The sequence below is a fragment of the Saccostrea echinata genome, unplaced genomic scaffold (assembly GCF_033153115.1).
Source record: "Saccostrea echinata isolate AGI-Se365-2 ecotype Australia unplaced genomic scaffold, CSIRO_AGI_Sech_v1 ptg000022l, whole genome shotgun sequence".
NCBI lineage: Eukaryota > Metazoa > Mollusca > Bivalvia > Ostreida > Ostreidae > Saccostrea > Saccostrea echinata.
Genome location: NW_026889771.1, coordinates 5703871 through 5722378, shown reverse-complemented (window position 1 = coordinate 5722378; position 18508 = coordinate 5703871). Strand labels below are relative to the sequence as shown.

General features: G+C 31.5%; 1 protein-coding gene across 4 annotated transcripts; it reads right to left on the bottom strand.

The window, feature by feature from the left end:
* Positions 1–646: 646 nt before the first annotated feature.
* LOC133190286 (cell death-inducing p53-target protein 1-like) lies at positions 647–17590 on the bottom strand. 4 transcript variants are annotated; one of them, XM_061325821.1, is made up of 8 exons: positions 17555–17586; positions 15579–15644; positions 14093–14134; positions 13896–13934; positions 13246–13275; positions 12460–12477; positions 11198–11390; positions 647–1962 (listed from the first exon to the last, which is right to left on the bottom strand). In XM_061325821.1, the coding sequence occupies exons 2-8, from the start codon at positions 15628–15630 to the stop codon at positions 1854–1856; spliced, it is 483 nt and encodes a 160-aa protein (XP_061181805.1). In that variant the 5' UTR covers positions 15631–15644; positions 17555–17586; the 3' UTR covers positions 647–1853. The 4 variants fall into 4 exon arrangements, with proteins under 4 accessions (XP_061181805.1, XP_061181808.1, XP_061181809.1 ...); XM_061325823.1 differs by lacking the exon at positions 647–1962 and adding an exon at positions 5613–6648 and having other exon boundaries at positions 17555–17578; XM_061325824.1 differs by lacking the exon at positions 12460–12477 and having other exon boundaries at positions 17555–17590.
* Positions 17591–18508: the final 918 nt, after the last annotated feature.

Here is an 18508-nt window from a genome sequence, read left to right as displayed (position 1 = left end):
TTTATGTCGCAGCTGCTGCAGAAAAAATACATAACCCGCCTAAGCGGGTTGATGTAATTTTTTTCTGCAATAGCTGCGACGTTAATTCCTGTACTAACAAAGAAAGACATTTTATTGTTTATATTTATTTCTGAATTAAAAAAACCATTCGAAGTAAAATTAAATATGTTAAATATTGTATTACAGATACGTATATCACTGTATGCGTAATTGATGCAACAGCCTTTGCTCAAGAAATCTATCAAGGTAGCTGGCTTAGTGTCGTTTCCTGACTGATGAACGGCAATGTTTTTCATAAGAAATAAAGGAAACAATATTCAGTGGATGTAAATATTTTTGTATAATAGACAGACCAGACAGAACAAGACAAGACAGTTACAATATGCCAAAATAATAGCACACCAACCAATAAGACACGGAAAGCGGGGTACCATAATTCTTTGAATTTGCTTGTTATTATTATATTGTTATTAAGCTATAGTAGAAGTTTAGACAAAAAGTAGTTCTAGTATTTACTTAAAATCAAGTTTCTCCTTGACATTCAATAGTCGACACAGAGTTCTGGGGGTATATACTAGTAGTACATGTATATACTGCATAGTTCTCCTGCGATCGGATGGTGTACGCTCAAAATAATTCAAGACAAAATGGTTCATGTTTTTAATAACACTTTCACATATAAAAATTAACACTGAGATAAAACACTGTATGAGAATATATTTCCAACACCAAGAGTAAAACTGAAAGTGAAACATTCAACTAGTGATGGAATCAAAGTTTATCAGTGTCAAGAAGAAATGGTCATTTGAGTGTATGGAATTAGAAGCTACGTGAATTTTGGTTAAGAAGCAACACAGGATAACAGAGCATCGATTCTTCTTCTGTCAAATGAAAAGTTCACACACATTTTTTTTTTACAATCTACAATGCATGTATCTGAAATCTGAAAATATTTAATGCCAAATATTATATAAGTATATTTATTATAGCATGGGGGTTAAGGAAAAAAATTCCTGATCACCTAAACAATGAGGAAGCAATTTGCTTATTATCACATGTATACGAAATTCCAAATAACCTCAGGAAAGCCTAATCTACCATGTAAAGGTTACGTACATTGATGGTCAATATTCTGAAGTGGCAAAAAGACCTTAGTTGACCTTAATGTAATTAATGTATCTAAAATCTTTATAAGGTTACACTAAAAATATATCATGGAATATACATTTGGTTCTAAAATGAAAAATTGTGGATTTCAAATATAATACATCGATCTATTACAATAAATTACACATTTGTAGATTGTAGCAGATTTACTGATTTTTCAAATTCATCTTTTATTAACAAAAATTAAAATGATATGAATAACAACATAAAACTAGCTAGTGATGAAACTTGAAAAGACAGTAACGAATTTGCAAAAAAGAAAAAAAAAAGAAAGCCAAATATACATTCGAAGAAATTGCTTGGTGTTTGTACAGGACCTACATGCATAAAATAAAGTGAAAATTCCCAGCAGAGTTCTTGTGGGACTTTTTATTTATCACATTTAGATTAAAATTCAAAAGTTAATCACTACATTTACCGGTATGTTAAAAATAAGCATAATATATGCATATTCTAAAATCTACTTTGCTGTTAAAATTTAAAACAACCATTGCAATATACATATAGAAGTTAGATTAAAATGAATAAAACAAGCCCTAAAAGCAAGATTTTACAATATAAGAAACTTTACGACAACAATATCACTTTAAACAATAACAGATTGTTTAACAAACTTGGTTTGATAAAGTTTGTGCCATGTGTCGATCTTCTCCTCTTTTGTCTTCATCCTGTTATCAAGAGACCAGTTACATCCGATTGTATCTGCCAACAACCTGGCGACAATTTGGGCAGCTGTGGGTCACGTCTTTACAGCCATCGACACAGAAAGGAATGAAACAGCATCCTAGATCGCACCTAGAACACAAACAAAACAATAAACAAATGATAGGAGAGTCTCTGGGAGTGGCTCAGTAATTGTATAAAAACCTTAAACAGGATAAATTTAACTTTTAAATATTGACCTTTAAACACGTTTAAAATAACTTAGATACATGTATGGATAGAATGCATATTGTTAAATATATTTTGTGTACCATTTGATTTTGATCCAGACTGCTTCAAATACATTATCTGCTCTAATTAATCATAATATATTGAAAGTATTGCAATGCCATTTGGATGTGTGGATATTACCAAAAATCAAATACAGTTAAACCTGTATGAAGCAACCTATCAAGGGAAATCCTAGAATGGTCACATATGACGGGTAGTCTCTTAAATCAGGGAATTATATTCTAGCAATTTTGAAAGTACATGCATGAATATCAAATAGAAATACATTAAGTTATTTACCTTTTCGTATCCTTCATCATAGTTTTGAATCTATTTCATTCTTTGTTTCATTCATATTTGTTTGTACAATTTTTTTTATTCCTAATCTCATTGTGAAAATGTGTTTTTAAGAAAGAAAATCCAAACACAGATTAACTTTTATCATATTTCACTTTTTAAAGAATATGTAAAGTAGAAAAACTACTCGTGACAAAATTAGTAGTATTTGAGAAAGGGATTTGAGAGGAAAACAAAACAATAAATAAACACAAAGAAAACACAAGACCTTTTTTTACACAATTTTTGTTGAAACCATTTCAAAGTTAATCTTAATTACTTCGAAAATAGTTCTTATTTTGGTAAGTCTCTATTTGATACCAAGTCGCACACTATCTGTGAAAATATTTCAATAATGAGTACGTTTTGCATACTATGACTTTTGTAAATTACCATGGTTACCGATCTAGTGACCTTGACCATTGACTTACTTGTTAAAGTAGTTCATATTGCCGATATACAGCATATTTTTAACATTTAAGAGGTAAGTCTGTGCTTTTTAGCATGTTTACTATTTGTCACAAATTATTATGAACTAGAAATATGTCCATAGGACATGAATGCCCCGCCAATGGTATATTAGTAATGCAACATTTTAACACAAATTGAGAAAAGTGAGGTCAAGGTCAAAGGAAAGGTCAAGGTAAAAAAATATTGCTGCAGTTGATTAGCTTACATCAGTATGTATCAGCATATGACGTTTGATTCAGAAACTAATTTAAGAAAAGTGAGGTCAAGATCAAAGGAAAAGTCAAGATCAAAAAATGTTGATGTAGTTGAAAAGGTTACATCAGTATGTATTAGCATATGAAGTTTGATGAAAATATTATGAATGGTTTCTTTAAAACTGAGCTAAACACTAATTTAAGAAAAGTGAGGTCAAGGTCAAAGGAAAGGTCAAGGTCAAAAAATATTGATGCAGTTGAATAGCTCTCATCAGTATGTATCAGCATATGAAGTTTGACACTAATTTAAGAAAAGTGAGGTCAAGATCAAAGGAAAGGTCAAGGTCAAAAAATGATGATGCAATTGAAAAGGTTACATCAGTATGTATTAGCATATGAAGTTTGATGAAAATATTATGAATGGTTTCTTTAAAACTGAGCTAAACACTAATTTAAGAAAAGTGAGGTCAAGGTCAAAGGAAAGGTCAAGGTCAAAAAATATTGATGCAGTTGAATAGCTCTCATCAGTATGTATCAGCATATGAAGTTTGACACTAATTTAAGAAAAGTGAGGTCAAGGTCAAAGGAAAGGTCAAGGTCAAAAAATGTTGATGCAGTTGAATAGCTCTCATCAGTATGTATCAGCATATGAAGTTGATAACACTATCTTGAATGGTATCTTTAAAACTGAGCTAAAAACTTATTTAAGAAAAGTGAGGTCAAAGTCAAAGGAAAGGTCAAGGTAAAAAATATTGATGCAGTTGAATAGCTCTCATCAGTATGTATCAGCATATGAAGTTTGTTAAAAATATCTTGAATGGTTTCATTAAACATTAATTTAAGAAAAGTGAGGTCAAGGTCAAAATAAAGGTCAAGGTCAAAAAAATGTTGATGCAATTGAATAGCTTACATCAGTATGTATCAACATATGAAGTTTGATTACACTATCTTGAATGGTATCTTTAAAACTGAGCTAAACACTAATTTAAGAAAAGTGAGGTCAAGGTCAAAGGAAAGGTCAAGGTCAAAAAATGTTGATGCAGTTGCATAGCCCTCATCAATATCTATCAGCATATGAAGTTTGATAAAAATATCTTGGATAGTTTCTTTGAAAGTGAGCTTTGAACAGAGCTAAACGCAAAGTGTGACGGAAGGACAGACGGAAGGACGGAAGACGGACATGACAAACACTATATGCCCCAGCCATATTCATGGCGGGGCATAAAAATACTAGCATTACAATCTAAATGACCTTGACCTACTTTGCGAAAAATACCTCAGAAAGTTTATGATTTTTTGAGAGGCAGGGTTTCTTTAAGTAGCATTTATATATGTTTATGAGCTCATGATACTGTACTTTGTAAGATATTCAATTACCACACATTTTATATTTGAATACTATCATGAAAATACATTAGAATCCGTATTCCACAAACGGAACCTATGATCTGCCAATTGCAGTACAGACAGATTGAAATCTCTTTTGGAGGATTGTTGGAAACATGTTTTAATAAAATGATAAACAATTATTTCTAATAATTTCAATTTAATTATTCATTTGAGGGTTGGGGAACAATATTTTCTTTTACTGTCAGATTCTATAGCAGTCATACTATCCATGGATGTTTTTCCTTCTTTGCAGGCAAATGCATGAATTATCATCTTGCAGTAAATAAATAGCTGTTGTCAAACACTCTTAGATTTATTTATATCTTTAATGAAGCTACAAAGCAGGCAACACATGCGTTCCTTTGAACACTCTAGTTTCCTATATACTAGTATTACTAATTAAAAACTTTACCCTCACCTAGCCTCATCACTCATCTTTCTCTAAAGAAAAATATAATTGTACATGTGTATTAGTTTGACTAATTTTGACCTCTTGTAACGAACAATTCCTAGCCCCACAGGCCATGATTTAAACAACTTGAATCTACCATACATAAAGATACTTTCATACAATTTTTAATAGGATTATAATTGGGTCCCTTATGTTCTAAGAAAATTTTAAAACATTTTTTGTTATATACTACTCTATCAAACTTTGACTCTTTATTGCACATTCTAGCCCTATAGGGTCTATGATTTAAAAAAAAACTGAATGCATAAAGTACTTTTATTCATTCTGACTTTTCTGGTCCTGTGGTTCTTAAGGAGAGTTTTAAATGAACTCAAAATACTCCCACTTCTCAATTATCTCCCACTAAAAGAGGATGTAGATCTTCATTTGAACAAAATTTTAATCCCCTTCCCTAAATTGTTGCAAGTTTAAAATTGGATATGTGATCTGAAGAAGGTTGAAAATGTTAACAGACTCTACACATCCAAAATAGATAGACACCAGACACCTTCTTGAGAGGCCAAAACCTTTGGCTCAGGTGATGTAATCATATTCATGGTCTACAGACATCTACATGTATGTTTAAAATTTTACTTTTGTTAGAACACTAGCCAGGCTAGTGAAAAGATATAAGAGTGATTCTATAACAATATATAAAAGAAAACAATAAATTGTGATAAAGTATGAGTTTATTTGATTTATGAATAATATACAAAAGCAATTCAAGGTACATAAAAACTTAACAGTTTTAAGGAGGTGGGAATTAAAGATTTTTTTAAAAAAATGTCATTACTAAGGCATCATATTAACTGTTTCTGCACACTGACCTACAAAAAGCATTATTGAATTATCTGATTGCTGCTAATAAACTGGTCTATTTTAAAATTTAAGTCCACTCTGTCAGGACATGCTGTGGTAGTGATTCAGATATTTTGTATGTGTTGCAATATGCTGGGATAAAATGAAATATTTCTGTTTATTAAAAAAAAAACCATAAATAAAAGTCAATGCTAAAATCATGATTTAGTTACATAATGAGTTACATAATAGCATCACAGTCATTTATTGCACAACAACCATCAACTAATTAAAACATTCTCAAATTCTAATGCCCACAAAGTTTTAAAAACTTTAACCCAGTACTTCCCGCTAATGACTTTATCTTTCAACTTGATGCAATGGAAAATTACAATTAAACCATTTAAAAATATAAGACATACAATATCAAATTCTAAAAATAAGGCAAATTCTGTAGGATCTTAAAAATTAAAAATTGACATTTATTTTTATTTTACAAAATAAAGAACTTATATTCTTGTATGGGAGGAGTAACAATTGATAAGACAAAGAAACAACACACTCCAAATATATTTCATATTTACATAAGATGATGTTGGTAGAAGCAAATATTAAGCATAATAAACTTTAAAGCAATTTAAACCAATATTGTGTACAGAAACAAAATTGCACAAATATTAAAATACTACAAGTATTACACTGATGTGGATAAATCTCTATAATAGATATTCACATTTTATCGACAATGTAAGCATGAGTAGACTCATCATCAGTGTGCTGGCTGGTCCCCATTGACTGGTTGTCTACATCCTGTTGTAGCGCCCCATTGTCTGATGGCAGTTAGGACACGAATGGATGACATCTTTACAGCCGTCCACACAGAAGGGAATCAGACAGCAAGGCCAGCACCTGAAACATAAAAAAACAGCAATACAGTGTACATGTATTTCATCTCTCTGGATTTTGATCATTTTTTTACTTTTCTAGTGGACAAAGGAAAACTTAGCTAAATATGTCCATTAGTTACAATTACATCATGTTAGTCCTCTTCAACGTGCAATACAATAAGGATTAAGCTTAATTATTTAAGGAATGTCAGGGCTCGAAGTAATTGATGGCCCGCTGGTCTGGGGCCAGTGAATTTTCAATCTGGGCTAGTACATTGCAGAAGGCATGTGCCCTTTGGGTCAGCATTTTTCTTTTTTGCATTATAAAATTCATTCACAGTCGGGCTAGTTAACTTGACAGGGTTGAGTGTCCAAACTTCTGCAGTTTCTTGTTTTGTTAAATTGTACTTCTAACTATCACAATATAAGAAAATATTACTATTAATATTATGGTTTTGGGCCAGTCTTTTAAAAATCTACTGGCCCAATGGGACAGTGAAAGTACTAAGCTGACCAGTAAAAATTTAAGCTGATAGCCCGAGTGACCAGTAAACAAAAATAATTATTTCTAGCCCTGAATGTAATGGTATTCTCTAAAAGAAATCTTCATTCAGTCCAGTGTACACCAATATCATGGCAAAGTATGGTCAAGCTTTGCATGTAGAACAATTACTAACCCAAATCATACTTGACTAGCCTACTTAACAGTACATATAACTAACAATTTCTAGGGTAAGAGAAAGAAACTATGAATGGTGGTTTGTTTTCATTTTTATTATTATTTTGAAATGTAAATCATAAGGGTAGATCAATTTCAGTTTCATATACTAACTGGCTGATTGCTGATCCTTCCACTATTAAGTCCAATCCAATTTTAATAAGAGACAGTATTCATGGTGTTATTTCAATATACATGTTGAAAATTCTCTATTTTAGCTTTGTAATGAGAAAATAGTAAAAGGAATACTGGTAGTTTTAAAAGATTTAAACAGATTTCTCTATCATTTTTTTCATCAAAATTATGAACAAATTAATGTACAGTAAAACACGCTTATAGCAGGTGCCAAGGATGCCCAATTTTGTTTTTTATGAACATAATTCATTATATCTGTTTAGTTTCAAAATATATTTTAAAGCCATGGGGAATAAAAATCACTTCCGCTTCAAGTAGTAAGAAGACAATTTTTCCTATGTATTCCTATGTAAAACTTTGATCGCCCATGATGGGCCACCCTTTCCTCAGGGGTCATGATTTGAACAAACTTGAATCTACACTACTTGAGGATGCTTCCAAATAAATACGACTAATCATGACTTTGCTGTTCTTGAGAAGAAGAATTTTAAAGTTTTTTTCTATGTATTCCCATGTAAAACTTTGATTGTTCATATTGGTCCAACCCTACCCAACAGAGGTCATGATTTGAACAAAACCTGAATCTACACAACCTGAGGATACTGCCAAATAAATACAACTAATAATCATGACTTTGCTTTTCTTGAGAAGAATTTTAAAGAATTTCTTATGTATTCCTGTAAAAATTTGATGGCCCATAGTGGCCCCACCCTTCCCAAGGGGGTCATGATTTGGACAAACTTGAAACTACACTACCTCAAAGAGCTTTCACATAAGTTTGAACTTTCATCTTTTCTAGCTCATTGTTCTTGAGAAGATTTTTATATGACCCCACCCAATTTTCACTATTTCTTAATCATCTCCCCTTGGAAGAGGGAGGGGTCTTTCATTTTAACAAACTTGAATCCCCTCTACTCAAGAATACTCTATGCCAAGATTGGTTGAAATTAGCCCAATGGTTCTGGAGAAGAAAATGATAATGTGAAAAGTAAACAATGACAATGCCGACAGACAATAGAAATTTTTTTTTTATAAGAAACTTTGGCTCTTGTGAGCTAAAAAAATCTGCAAGAGGAGTTGCATTATGAAAGAAATTCAAAGAAATTTCTATTTTTAAACTCATGCCAACATGAAGTGTCTAACTCCGAGATTTATGTATTTAAGTACATTTTTAATATATTTAAAGTTTTATTGAATATGGACCAAAACTGTAGGAGGACTTGCACTTTGAAAGAATTCCATTTTTATTTTTCTTGTACGAAATATTAATAAAATTGAATTAACACTGTAGGAGGAACAGGATTTTGAGAAATTGAATACAAACAGACAAACACACAGATAACCAGACTGACATTTGATGTTCACCTTACCATCACATATGCTCTTTTGGTCTTTGACCAGTGAAGTTTATAACTTTGCACAGTTTTTATGTATTTCTAGGAAAACTCTCATAAGGTACATGTACATTAGTGGTAGGTAGTAATAGCTCAAAGCCTGCATGAGTAGCTGCAGGTCCTATATATACTTGAACATTTTAAACATGCATGTTAGTAAATTTCATACACATTGTACAAGATACATTAATAAGGACCATTACCATTCACAAAATAGTCTCTTATAGGTGCATAAAAAAGAACTGAATTCTTAAAGAGAAATTGGTGAGACCAGTTTCATGCTTACAATTATGTTAAAAATGTGTTTATGAAAAACAATGACTTCAGTGATTAGAACTGACCCCTTCTGAAATCTATTCTTATTTTTCAAAGAAGGATTCCTTACATAATGACAAAGCTTTCAATCAGGGACAAGAGAATTGTTTATGGTTAATTTGTACTTTTGCAAGTTGCACATGTACATGTAAATCTACAAGTATACTGATGGAAGTTGCATATATTCAATCTACTATGGTAGTGTTCCATAAATGACTTCAGAGCTCTAAGGAAGTATTTTGTAGTATATTTATAATTTAAAAGGTTAAATTCCTATCGTTTTTCAACCAAAAAAAAGAAAAGATAAAAAACTAAATACCAAAACAAATGAATCAAGTGTCACTAAATATGTCCAGGTTGAACATTGTAATATTGTTTTAAAATTTTCAATTGAAAAAAAAACTGTCCATACAAGTGTTAGATAAACCTTGTTAAGTATCAAATATCAGAATCTTTTAAAATCCTCCTTTCCCAAAATTGTAATAAATGTGTGAATCTTGGATGAAATGGCATGCTAAAGCCCACAGCCCAAAGTCCTCTTTATACATACAGTGTAACAACTTGGGTTTGTATCTAGGAAAAAAAACAACTACTATTTTTTTTATCTTCTATATATATTAAATGCATTAGGGAATTTTACAATGTTCAGTGTACAAACTTTAATTAATCTGACCAGTCAATGGATGACTCTCAAATATATTTTATTGAACAAATATGAGTGATGTTTCTATTTGTACGCACTCTTTGAATGTATGATTATAAATGTGTGATTATAAATGCACAATCATTAACCAAGTAATACAGAACAATTTATAAAATGCAATGAAATAAAGATACTTCATCTTACCTAAAACATGATAGCTGCTACTTCACTGCACGCTCCTAGCTTAACACGTTTCTCAAAGCACATGCCGCATTTTTCCTTTTTTCATTTAAAATCTTTTTTTTTGCATAAATTCAAAGATACTTTAGTAGGGATTTTAGTTGTGTTTATTTTAAAACAATTTTGTTGATTTATGCTGATTGCAGTCCTCAGTTAGAACCCCTAGAATCGTAGAAATCTGATTTTTCAGCCATAGAGACCAAAGTCAACATATCATGACAAGTATGCAAGCTAGAATATCAAACTCAATGCTGCAAACAAAAAACAAAAAGCTCATCATGGGAAAAAAAAGCATATTTGCAAAGCAAATGCAGGTTTTCCAGCAATAAATAAATAAATAAATAAAAAATAAAAAAAAAACAAATAAATAAATTTATAAAAGAACAATTTCTTTCCTAGCTGAATAACTTTCATAATGGTGTGAATTCAATTCATTATTTTATATGTTGCTCTGACAGTCATTTTTGGTTAACCCGTCACTTCTCCAACTCGTTATTTCATGCATCCCTTTCACAGTAAACATTCTTTTTATTTGATACAGTTTGTTAATAGCCATTACCATTCACACACAAGTTTAAAAGGATATTTCCATAATACACCAAACACAGGATGTAGATACACCAGGTTGCAAATAATATTTCACTACTCAATTGAAAGCACTTTGAGAGTACTCCAATTAATGATAGTACAACAGTTTCGTTAATTAAGATCCTACTTAATCAGAGTGTCCATTGAAAAAGGCTTCATAGGGGAAGGAAACTTGTAAGGAGAAGTCTTCAATAGACAGTTATCCGTCCAATGTATTTCTTTCTGATGAAATGAGAATATTGTTGAAATTAAATTTGAGGAATCGGGTAAATCATAAAATTTGACCTCAGGCTAAGTGGTCAGGTTAAAATATACTGATTGATAGACAACAAAGACCCCCCCCCCATTTTTTAAAAATATATTTTTACATTTTTAACACATGAAAAACATAAATCTCTAATGTCAACTCTGTCTAAAACAAAAGTGCTGACATCTACATTCACAACTTAATTTGTTTAACACATCATGCATATAACAAAAGTCATCACTAGAAAAAAGTTTTAAGTTTATGTGAACCAAGTATTTACAGACTTCTTACCCAACTAGGCACAAAACCAGGCAAATGATCCAAGCAAATGTTCCTGTTTCATAGGAGGTGGCCGTGACAACCTCAGCTTGACAGTGGGGACATCTGGTGTGGACCGGGGTCTCACGGAACTGCTGGACCATGGTCAAGGCGGGCTGAGCCACCACAACGGTGGTCTGTCCATACCCCTGTGGCTGGCCGTATCCTTAAATAATCATGATGAAAATAGGTCACTTTAAAATTTGTCACTTATCAAAATACATGCCATGTTTGAGTAGCAATTGCCTCCTTTTGTATTGTTTACTGTACAAATGATAGCTGTTGCACTTTTCATTAAAATTCTTCTTTATATTAATTAAAGATAGTCTACACTGTAAAATGTCCAATTCACTAGGAACTGTGGTTGCATACAGATGTACAGTCTTGCATAATTATAAATAATTCCAATTTTTAAACTCTCAAAAAATATTCTTCAATGAAGCATAACTAAAAGCATCTTACACATTCTCTAATAGCTTCAAGACACAATACTTCTCTGCTTACAAAAATGAGTATACACACAAAAATTGCATGCTAAATCCACTCTTGTGAAACACAGAACAAAAGAAAAATTTTTATAACTACAGATTTACTTTAATACTATGTATAATGATCTCAAAGTTAGATAATTGCTAATTGAATTCCCTGGTTTGTATTGTACGTATATAACCATTCACAATAACTCTCTGCTTTCCCTTTGATAGATTTTATTTTCTGGTTATGTTACTGAAAATTAGTTAACACTGCCCTGTGTAGGTGCACTAAAATTCTTTTCCAAAATATGGTAGCATATACTGTGAAAGACTTTATTTTCATCAGACATGAAGATTTCTATCACCATCCAATATCTCTTTATTAAAATTTTGTGCTCAATTAAATTTAAATACTGTGCTGCATGCACATTGAAATGCTGGTTTAATTAGTAAAAACATTATCAATTTTATGAAAGAATTTTACACTCAGATAGATGAGAAAGCTAGTAATATCAAAGGAAAACCATTATTTTGAAAATACACATATCCTTTACAATGCAAAAGTTGGTAAAAAGAAAATTCATTTGATATTCAATTATGCCCCCCCCCCCCCCCAAATGTTTATGTGTGTTAATATGAAATTTTTAAATTTACAATATCAAACTCTGGGGATAACTTCTTCTGTGCACACTATAAACTCATCACAGTTAATACTAAATACTGAAACATCACACAATTCTAGTGAGGGGAGATCACTCTTACCTGCATACTGTCCATATGCTGGTCAATATTAATTCACATGTAGAGTTTGTTAGAATATTTATAAAAGGATAATTAAACCAAAAATATAAATATCATGCTTATCTCTGTACTACATGTACTACTACACTTATTTTAAAAATATTTAAAATCTTCACACACACATTTCAAAATTAACTTTAACTTGCCAAAAGTTCAACAAATCTCATTCTGTATACTGGTGTATTTACAAACAAAATTAACTGACATAAAGGTCACTGTGCAAATCGGCAGTCCTTTTCCTGTTTGTACACAGCAGGAACTTCCTTTTTTATCTATATAAAGATTATCTTCTTGATCACCGTGACAAATGTCTGATCACTCACATTGCTAAATATAATTTCTTATTTTTTGCACTTTGTTTTTTGTTTGTAAACATGAAATCAGTATAATACATGTGTATTACAGATTTTATTTAGTCTTACTTCATAACATTAATGGTTATAATCTACCAAACTTGAAAAGAAACTTATTGCATAGTCCAGAAGTTCAAGTTGTATTTCCAGAAATGACAATCACTGAATCTAAATCTTATCAACCTAGCTTAGTTTCAGTTCTGTGGATTTGATAGTAGAGAATTAATGGAACTTAATTTGCACAATGACTTTCTAGTCCTCTATAACACAAAACATGTAATAGTTCAGGGGTTAGAAGAGATCAAAGTTAATATACAGGAAAATGTTCTTGGGAGTATTTTACTCAAAGACATTCAAACTATTGTCTAATTTGTACAAACATTTATTTTACTACCTGGTTGTCCATAAGGTTGCTGTGGGTACCCTTTACAGAATGGAGAAGAATATCAAATAATATCTTAATAAAACTTTAATTAAACCATCATATTAATGTAGAACTGCATGCTATTACGTAAAATCTAAGTTCATTGCAAATATATTTAATCTAGCAATCTAATGCTCAGTAAAGCCTTCTTGTCTTCATGATACCTAATAATTTTTCGAAAAAATATGTTGCTTGTTGTGCCCTTGAACTTTTATTTAAACAAATAAAATGTCTTTTTTTTTTTTTTTGGTTTTCATAAGAAATAAAGGAATAATATTCAGTGGATTTAAAGATATGATCATGAACTCAGAAAAATGTTGCAGTACACAGTTATAAACAAATCTTAGTTATATTTAATCTTGAGAAATTTCTGACAATTTTAAATCTTTTTTTTATTTTATTTTTCCTTTCTTCACATGCTGCAATGGAGACACCAGTGTAGGTGTGAATAAGTGAGTCAGCTAGCTACAGCTACATTTATATCACAAAAGTCCCATTAAATATCCCATGTCCTACTGTTGTTAAAAAAAAATATAATCTAATAAAGCTATAAATGGTTAATATATAGCTTCCTGGTTGAAAAACTAACTTATCTTCCAAAAAATACAGATAATACGTACCTCCAGGCTGTGCTGGTTGTCCATATGGCTGACTGTATCCTGGTGGGAAAAAAAATTATGATTTATGCCTGGTCTTTTTTATTTATCAAAATATCTTATATCCAACTGAAGGAATATCAATATGTTTTATAGGAATATAAACATGTATTATCTGTGTATTTGTATTTCATAAACTCATATATCAAACAGGAAGTTACCTTGCATTGGTGGTGCTTGACCAGGTGGTGGGTATCCAGGCTCTACAAAGAATTCAAATTTTTTTTTTATTATTTATAGCCCTTGTTCAAATATCACCATCTGTTTTTAATTTATCTTATGTAACCATGGTAAAGCATGTTGAAATTGAGGCACACTTTAGACATTAGAAAGACATTTTTTATCAGTCCTGGCTGCAGATTTTCATTCAGTTCCACAGATTTTTTTGGTAAAAGTTTATAAGAGTTAATCACCAAAGATGCCATTTCTCTTTTGTGAATTTATTTGGAACCCCCTATGTATGAATGTTTCTACATGTTACATACATATCTGTATGCTGTGCAGTCTGACTGTGCTATAGGCAATTTGTTTTGCATGTCAACATACAAAGTTACAGACTGAAAAAATCAGACCCAGAGCATGTCATCTTGTGCTTATAAAATGTTAATATTGATCCTGATATCTAATTGATAACAAAAAATGGTCAAAGACTTTGTAGGACTTATTGTTACATGATTTTAATCAGCCCCCAGTCAAAATGACTAAAAGGACTGCCAGACCACCTATTCGTCTGATGGTTATAAGTCCTTTTTCATGACCTTAGACAACTTCCCTGAGAGAAAAATTCACATAGAGGGGAACAGAAAGCAAAAAAGACAAGAAAATTCCTTTGAGCTTTTGTTGAGAGGAAGGTTGAAAGCACCTGATGATAATTAATTGAAAAACTTATATGCTAAACTGAATTTATCTCTGCCCCCGACTGTCTAGATTATACCAGTACCTATATATACCTCACTGTAAAAAAAAAAATCTCAGAAACGGTGATCTATTAGAGCAGAAAGATGTAAAAAAAAAAATCTCAGAAACGGTGATCTATTAGAGCAGAAAGATGTAAAAAAAAAAATCTCAGAAACGGTGATCTATTAGAGCAGAAAGATGTAAAAAAAAAAATCTCAGAAACGGTGATCTATTAGAGCAGAAAGATGTAAAAAAAAAAATCTCAGAAACGGTGATCTATTAGAGCAGAAAGATAAGAAGTTGAAAAAAAAAATTGAATCTACACTAAAAGAAAATGCTAGAATCCATTTTCTGTCCCATCTTGGCCATAAGAGTCAAAGTTTGAGCAGAGATTAATATCTGTACTTCATTAAGATATATTCAGGGGTCATGCAGAGATAATGTAGTAACTTTTAACAATAAAATTATCATTGTATAATTTCCACTTTATATTCTTGACCATACCAAAGTGAAATGTGTTGTATGACCTTTTACAAGCAAATAAACAGGATTTCAAATCTTTATACACATGTCATGTGAAGCATTTGTAAGAACAACATATTCCCCGATACATACATCATACATGTAATCAAAAGCAGAATCAAATATGTCTTTTAAGCATTTAAATATGAGTCTTCATGTATAAAAAGAAATTCAAATATAATGTATATAGGTAGCACATTTTCTTAATAAAACTGGAGATAGAAATACCTGGTCCTTTGGTAGGGTTTCCAGGATAGGGTGGGGGTGCTGAGTCAGTCATAATGTCTTCCTTACCTAAAATTATCAAAACACATTTAAATTACTGTTTAAAAAAAACTACTCCAAGAATATAAGATATAAGATAATAGTAAACTTATATTATAGGATTAAACATTCTTTTTTCAGAAGTTATCGATGTGTAAACTCATGCCTTTGTACTCACAAACTGAATAAAAGTGCGAAGCACTTTTATGTAAAGTTTGTGAGTACAAAGGCATGAGTTTACACATCAATAAATTCTGAAAAAAGAACATTTAATTCTTATAATTCCAATTATGAAGTTTTAAAATTATTTCTCTTTGAAGCCTCCATACAATCTGTTATTTCTGTACAGCGTAGGAATACTAACTTTATGTCGCGATGAGGAAGTGAATCGCAATCAAGATGAACGTCGATAAAGTTCAACTTTAATTGTCAAAACATTTAATAAAATAAGCTTATAGAAACTCTCAGAATATTGTTTAAGTCAACAAATATCGTAAATACAAGTAGACTTCAAAAGAATAGGCCATGTTGACAATATAACGACAGACGCTCTAAAACAAAAGTAGCAGACCGACAATAACCTTGATTTGCTCTGGTTTGTTCAAAGACGGGACAGAATATAGGATGTGGAAAAATGAATTTGATGCTAATAAGGCAAGAGTCTAAGGTACGTTTCTCTTTCCTATCACAGCGCTACCAAAAACTGAGCTGATTTGTTTTGTAGGCCTATTAGGGATGTCGAGAATATGACCTCAGAGATTTAAAATTCACACTCATGATCTGACAGTGACATAAACATAATATTCCTATCTGCCAGTCCTGTATGTCGTCAGTTTTGTTTTTTATTTAATTTCAAGTTTCTGTAATTGTTTTGCTAAAACACAGAATAGAAGTTGGCCTAACGATTTGTCTCATTTTTTTTTTTTTTTACAATAAAAGCTAGGTCAAGCAAGTAGTTCTGATTGAGAATTTATCGATGTGTAAACTTTTTCTTGAATTTGTTATCGTCCAATCAAAACACAGGAAATCAATAAATAAAATTAAGATTGGAATTATACAGAATTAATATACAGAGAATTGCTCATGCAATAAGGTTCAATATACACGTACACTGAAAATTAGACAAAGTCCCAGATGAAAATTATAAATCTTGAATTGGAAAAGTCTACAATCTTCCTGTCTTTGTTTTAAACTAAAACATAATACATGTATAAATCATCAATATTTCCTAATTTTTCCACTTTTTTCAATTCTAAATTCCCAACGAAAAGGGTAGAAGACCCTACTGTATTAAAAAGCCAGTCTGTCTTTTTTTTTCTCAAAGAGCTAGTTTTGCAGCACTTGAAAACACATTATTTTATTGTATTTACCAAAAAATTATTCCCTAGCTGATATGTCTTATTTAACAAAGATATGAAAAACAAGCATTATTGAACGTTAAAGGAATTCGGTTCTCTAAGTTTAATATGAGAAACCTGTAGGTTCCTTTCATATACTAGATCTTGATCTGAAGCCTTGTGCAAAATTTTAGAAACCTTAGCGATCAAGTCAGTTCTCTGTACTGCGTCATATTTTTAAAAAGCTTTTGTCAGTTTGTTTCATTCTAGATCTATTTCCACATGAATGGTTGATCTTTGAGTCCCCACCCAAAGGGAGTGTCCAAGAGAGACTCTCTTGCTAAGAACATTGTTCTTATATTCATGTTTTACTTATTTATCAAGAGAAAATTTTAAAAAAAAATCCACTGATATCAATTTACTTTTGCCAATGACGTTATGGAATTTCCTTCTATCATCAACGTTGAATAACGGCACTCAATATTCTTTTCTTCAATTGAGTGGGTGCCACATATGATGAAACAGTCTTTCAAATTTATCAAATAGACCTATACAATGTAATAAAACCAATTAATGATAAAACAATATGAAGTAATAACCTACAAAAATCACTCGCTGATTAATACTCCTGTCCACTTATGTTTACCTCTTTCTTGTTGTAGCCTCTATATTTTTCACTTCCGTGAGGCGTGCGCAAACCATGTATATATTGACGTCATCATCTTTGTACTGACGGAAATGACCGAGTGGGAACGAGCGAGAAAAGGGGGGGGGGGACACAAATCTGAGATTCTATGCTAAGCACTGCGATTACATTTGATTAGAATCACTTTATTATGTTTATCATCATTATTTATTTAACGTTTCACTTGATGTACTATACATAGGCCCTAAATGTTTGTATTTTCCCTATGTTCGAAAGATGAACCAGAAATAAATAGAATGTTTAGCAAATCAAATACACTGACTTAATACAAAAGGGGGGGGGGGGGTCCCCTAAATCGTAGAGTCCTCAGCTGGTTCTCTGGATTCGATCGGGTTGCATTGGTTTATAATTTTACAGAGACTAGTTGAAGGAGTCCGGCTTTAATCGAAACTCTTAAACGAGCTTGTACAGAAAAGAAATTGATAAAAGATATAATATAATAAATGATCTTTTGTTTAAGCGAACATATTCATTTCCGAGGATGTGCCAATTAAAAAAAAAAGACTCAAGTGAACGTTTTTGCTCATGAGATGAGCCCCTGATTTCAAGTATTGTTAATGTGATTTCATTTTTTTCAATTAATGTGCTTTGTAGATTATGGCTGAAAGATTTTTTTTTGACAAAATGCAAACAGTTTGCTTTACTTATTAGTACCTTTTTTGAATAATTTCCAGGCCCGTAGGAAGCAATTTCAGTTGGGGGGGGGCACAGCCATACATTTTCAGTGGGGGGGGGGGGGCACTATCAACTACAAAAAATTCCCTGAGAAGCAAAAAAAAAAAAGGTCATCAGACATTTTTATTGAGGGGGCACAGGCTAGTAGTAGCTATATTTTCCATAGTTATCTATAT